The 6000-nt window shown below is 42.8% G+C and overlaps 1 protein-coding gene across 1 annotated transcript in view; it reads left to right on the top strand.

Moving 5' to 3' along the window:
* The first annotated feature begins 511 nt into the window (after positions 1–511).
* The window catches only part of LOC140242460 (uncharacterized), a 29706-nt gene continuing 24217 nt past the window's right edge, over positions 512–6000 (top strand). The window contains exons 1-2 of the mRNA XM_072322194.1: positions 512–1984; positions 4394–4513. Of these exons, the coding sequence (XP_072178295.1) occupies positions 512–1984; positions 4394–4513 (1593 nt within the window). The remainder of the gene's footprint in view (positions 1985–4393; positions 4514–6000) is intronic.

Below are 6000 nucleotides of genomic sequence, written 5' to 3'. Positions count from 1 at the left end.
AACTATACATTCATCGTTAATATTCGTTGTGGTCATCATAAAGACTCACGTAAAATGCTCTAATTCCGTCAGTGGAATCTGGTGATTTCTTCTGCACTTCCTCCTGTTTGCTCTGTCGAAACATATCCGAAGGCTCACCAACTCAAAAAAAAAAAAAAAAACATTCCACCGAAATTAAAACTATAGTCCAATCTTTTCAAAAGGAGGGATGATTTTTGTTCTAAAATCCAATTTCTTCTCACCGATCGGTTTCGATGGGATTTGTTGACGTGTCTTCACAGAACAGAGCAGTGATTGAAACATTCGGGTATTCAATTCCTGCGTTCTTCTTATGATGCAAACCTTTGTACAAAATATAACTTTGAAAAACCTCTTTCATGTCTTTACTTTCTTTACTCGAAAACACATACAATAGACATGCTTTTTTATACTAAAAGTAGTCACACAAAATAATCGATAGAATCAAAAGCCAACCATTTCGTTTATTTCCGTTTTACTCAGAAAAATCACCATGGCAACCAGTGTCAATGACCTCGTGACAAGTAACCTACAGTGTCCCATTTGCCTAAACACCTTTGTTGATCCAAAGCTACTGTCCTGCTCCCACACCTACTGCAAAGACTGTCTGATGCGACTCTTTAACTCTCAGAAGGAGGGCAATATAACCTGTCCAGTTTGCCGCAATATCACTGACGTCCCTAAAGAAAATGTTGATCTACTGCAGTGTAACCAGCCAATCAAGTCTCTAATCGAAGATGTCAAAAACCACACCCAAGCCTGCACCGTATGCCGTGGAAACGAGAAGCCACTAGCCATCACCTACTGCCAAGAATGTGACGACTACATGTGCGCCGACTGCCACAAGACCCACAACAAGTGGGACAAGTTTGCGGGACACGAGGTTGTGAAGGTGGATGACATTAATTCGGGGAAAGTTTCAAAGAAGAAGCGCCGTGAATGTCAGAAGCACAAGGCTGAGGACGAGGAGTATTTCTGCGTCGAGTGTATGAGGTTCGTTTGTTTCCGGTGTGGCATGATGGAACACAGTCAAGCGGGACACAAGGTCCTTGATGGCAAAGCGCATGAACATGAACAGAACGAGAAGATCAGTGAGCTATGTGGCCGAGCCGACGTCAAGCTGTCGAAGATTGATGAATACATCGTGTTCATCGAGCTACAGGAGGCGAAGATGAAGCAAGTCCTGGATAAGCTCTCCCGGGAGATCAAGCAGGCGTGCGAAGAGTCGATCAAGCAGCTTCAAGAGAAAAGAGATCACCTGATCAAAGAGTGTACGAAGCGTATCGAGGTATTTGACAAAGAGCTGGAAGGCATGAAAGATGCCAGCAAGGTACAGATCAATCAGATTAAGGAAATGAGTGATCTGGTTGAGAATGGTTTGAAGATGCCTCTAGAGGGTGTAACGATGACTGCGCATGACACACTGTGTCAAAACTTGGAAGAAGTTCTCGGAAAGAGTGATCCCGATTTCGAACAGCCACGAAAAATGACTTTGCAAGGAGAGAGCTTAGCTTTTCAGCAGACAGGTTTAAATAAGCTTAATCTGGGAGAGATTGTTATTCTATCCCCCGATACTAGTACCGGAGGAAACCTCAATAGTGTTACGCGGCTGACGCCGTCATCGTCGTCGCAGCCCCTGTTGGGTCAACCACCGCTGCCATCGTCTTCGAAAGGTACCACACCGTCGCTGTCGTCGTCGTTAAGGGTTCCCCCACCGGCGCCATCGTCGTCGCTGAGGGTTTCTCCACCGGTGCCATTGCCGACGTTTAGGGTTTCCTCATCGGCGCCATCGCAGCCGTTGAGGGTTTCCCAACCGACGCCATCACCGACGTTGAGGTTTTCCCCACCAGCACCATCGTCGACGTTCAGGTTTTTCCCACCGATTCCATCGTATTCGAGGGGTACCCAACCGCCGCCATCGTCGTCCTTTTTGGGTTTCTTACCGCCGCCCGATCGTCTTCGAAGGGTACACCACCGCTGCCGTCGTCGTTGAGGAGTACCACATCGCTACCGTAGTCGTTGAGGGGTACCCACCGACGCCATTGTCTTCGAGTGTTACCCCGCCGCCACTGTCGTCGTTGTGGTGGAGGAGTCTCCCTCCGCCTCCGATTGAAGTCGTCATCTTTCCTTTTGAATGCGGGATTGACTTCACTGCCTCTTTCCCGACGTGCCAAATAGCAGCTGGTTCTCGAGTAGAGGAGTTGTCTTGTATGATGTCATCTAAGTGATTGTATAATCTCTGCCAGTGAGGTTAACAACATCTCGCTCTCATTTTGCCTTTATGTTACTTGTCTTCAAAACGGGTTGTCCCCAAATTTTCCACTCCATTTCAGTGTGAATCTGATGACCCAGGATCTATAATGAATGATAAATGAATGAATTTATTAATTGCTTTTTCGCAACGTAGCATACATGTTAGGGGCTGATTGTGAATCCAAACTGTTTAACACAGACTCGACTGTGACGACCTTTGTGGCAGCTTTCTTCTCAGAAGATGTAGGTGTCCTTGATAGCAAAGCATTTCCACATACTTCTTTGGCAGTATCGTGTGTCGAGTAGTAGCCACGAGTAGTGAGTCGATTTGTTTCACAATTGTTACACAAAAGCTGACGTGGTGAGATTGTGTTTGCATTTATAATTATTTTGATACAGTGATCGTGTGAAGTGAGTGTCGATTATTCAACCACGATATCATACGTTTCTGTAGATATCATTCCGTATCTTTTAATTCCTATCGAAATCGTACGTTAGTCTTTATTACATGCCCCAGAATATATTTATTGTTACGTGGATTATTAGTATGGTAAGAAAATTAGGTTTTGTGTAAGCATATTTTCTGTCGTGTTACTTGCTCGTCACTGCACGTGCATGAATATATAAAATACTTTGCGTGACAAATAATGTGAACAAAGTAACTCATGTGCTCTGTACATATATACTGATATATATTTCCCTTTCAAAGATGTTATTTTAATTCAGATGTGTTAACATATGAATATAGTATATGCATATATGTGTGTGTGTGTGTGTGTGTGTGTGTGTGTGCTTCCGCTATAAAATCATGCGTGCATAAGGGTTTATGTTTTGTCTTTTTATCGTCATCGCACGATGCCAATCCTCCTGTGCAAGTTGAATATGGATACGAAATGCAGCTTTTCTTTAACTAGCCTTGTTTATTCACTGCATGCACTCTGCTTCTTACTATCCAAACGCATTTCTGTTTATATGCATGAATCTGTGTTTAATCTAACAACTGTCTTTGTTACCTACTGTGGTGGATTTTTAGCGTTGTAGCTGTAGAGTTCAATTCTGCACCACACCATATTCAAGTTGGCTCTCGTAAAGTCATATGAACTGAATAGAAATAATTTTATCACAATTGGATTTAAATCGGAAAGTTATAGAACATTGAAGGTTTTACATGTATCACAAAACAGTGATGGTAGTACGGCGACCACACGTGTCAATCAGATTCAGCTTGGCTTTTGTAAATAGGGTAAAATCACATAAACTGGAAATAATAAATTTAATCGAAATTGGACATGAATAGGAAGTTATATGCTTTAACGAATCAGTGATAGTAGTATAGCGACCACGTGTGCCAACTGTTATGTACCCAAGTTGGCTATTATGAATAGTGCAGATTCATATAACCTGCTTAGAAGTGATTTCATCGAAATCTGACATACATTGTAATGATAATATAATAATATAAAATATTTATTTAGCGCTTAATACAACATGTTCCTAAGCGCTTTACAATGCTAAACAACCAAACATACAAATCAGCTTAGAATAACAAATAATTTACTACAAATGCATACAGGGCCTACATAATCATTAATTCTGCTCTAAAAATAAATGAGTCTTAAGTTTCTTTTTGAAGATGTCAACGGAGGTGGAGGTCTGAATGTGAGTAGGGAGAGTGTTCCGAAGAAGGGGGGCACAAACGGAAAAAGCACGGTCACCATAACGATTGTGGGTGCGAGGGCCAAGTTTAAGTTGGGTTGCAGATGATGATCTTAGGTTAATGTGTGTATCCGGTCTGGGTTTCGATGAGATCAGGTCAGTTAGATATACAGGTGAACGGTTATGGATGATGTTGTAGGTGATGAGAAGAATCTTGAACTTGATTCGTTGTGGGATTGACAGCCAGTGCAGATTGCGGATGACAGGGGTGATGCGATCAAACTTTCTAGTACAGGTGATGAGACGGGCAGCAGTGTTCTGTATATGCTGAAGTGGAGCGAGATGACATGCAGGTAAGTTGATGAGCAAACTGTTGCAATAATCCAGATGCGATGTTACAAGAGCATTAACAAGTCGTTCTGTGGAGCTCTGGTTGAGGTATTTCCGGATTTTCTTGATCCTGTAGATGCCAGAAGAAGCAGCCCGGCACACCTTGCGAATGTGCTCCTTTACATCCAAGGAGTTGTCTACGATAACGCCCAGATCTCTGGCAGATTTGGACGCATTTATGACGGCTCCATCGATGGTGAGGCTAACAGACTCAATTCTTTTCCGAAATTGTGACACAATGTGGACGACTTCTGTTTTGTTTTCGTTTAACATCATGTTGTTGCCACGAGCCCAAGCCTTTATGTCCCTCACACAGTCTTCCATAGATGAAAGACCGCCAGCTAGATGATTACGTTTTATGACAACATACAACTGGGTATCATCTGCATACAGCATGTGGCTTATATATCTGTGAGCCGCGATGACCTCACTCAGAGGGCCAGTATACAAGACAAAGGCCAATGGACCCATTACAGAGCCTTGCGGAACCCCCCACAAGAGAGGGTGTTCGTCTGATTCTGCGCCGTTAATGATGACGGTTTGCTTCCGGTTTTCGAAATATGACTTCAGCCAGGTCAGAGCAGTTCCTTCAATGCCGTAATTGTGACTGAAGCGTTGGATCATTGTATCATGGCCAATTGTGTCGAATGCTGCCGAATAATCCAACAGAACCAAAACGACTTCATGTCCATTGTCTAAGGCTAGCAAAATGTCATTGAAGACCTTGAGGAGAGCAGTTTCTGTGGAGTGACCATGACGGTATGCCGACTGCAGAGGAGGTAGTAGCTCATGTTCTTGAAGGTATGCCCGTAGTTGACTTGCAGCAAGTCGTTCCAACACTTTCCCAAGAAACATCTGATTGGCAATTGGCCTATAATTTGCGAAGTTGTCCACGTCCAGCTGAGATTTTTTCAAGATTGGAGTAACATGTGAAGACTTGAATGAAGAAGGAAAAATGCCTGAAGACAATGACATATTCACAAGTCTGGTGATGAATGAGATGAGCACGCCAAGACATTTCTTGATGAGCCAGGTGGGAGCAGGATCTAGTCTGCATGATTTAGATGGACTTTGATTGATAACATTCATGACATCATCCTCGGATACGGGATGGAATTCTGAGAAGGTAGCAAGAATGGTCTTGTTGTACATTGTACTGTGAATAGGAAAGGAATTGTTAGGTTTAACGTGTTTACACGGAACAGTGAAAACAGTAGCGACCATACGTGCCATTGCCAGACAAAATCATGATGTCATGGCCTCACTACACTCGCATTGACCGATACACAAATCTTTACTTACTTTTGAAGTCAACGGAATATTAGATTCGTGGTACAAACATAGTTTCTGGTATACCATCAATAAGCAAGTTCGGAGTTAACTGCCCGGGAAACTCATGTTTGCAATGGTACAAATGGCCTTTCTTTCTTTTTTTTTTTCTCGGCGAGTTAGGCAATTCACTTGTTTTCAAAGCGACATAATGCATGAGCTTGTTAGACATAATAGTCATGGAATTCATTGATAATGTTCAAACAAAGTATGAGCTTGCGTGAGCCAGGTGACTAGAATGGTCCGTCAGTTAACATTTCGGCAGGCATCTATTTCATTAATTTGCATTGGAATGTAAACGAACTTTTTCTATGAATATTGCCAAACACCAGGCTTGCTGTTGGGTGGATGTGC

Source organism: Diadema setosum, chromosome 19 (genome assembly GCF_964275005.1).
Source record: "Diadema setosum chromosome 19, eeDiaSeto1, whole genome shotgun sequence".
NCBI classification, from domain to species: Eukaryota; Metazoa; Echinodermata; class Echinoidea; order Diadematoida; family Diadematidae; genus Diadema; species Diadema setosum.
This window is presented reverse-complemented; position numbering and strand designations above follow the sequence as displayed.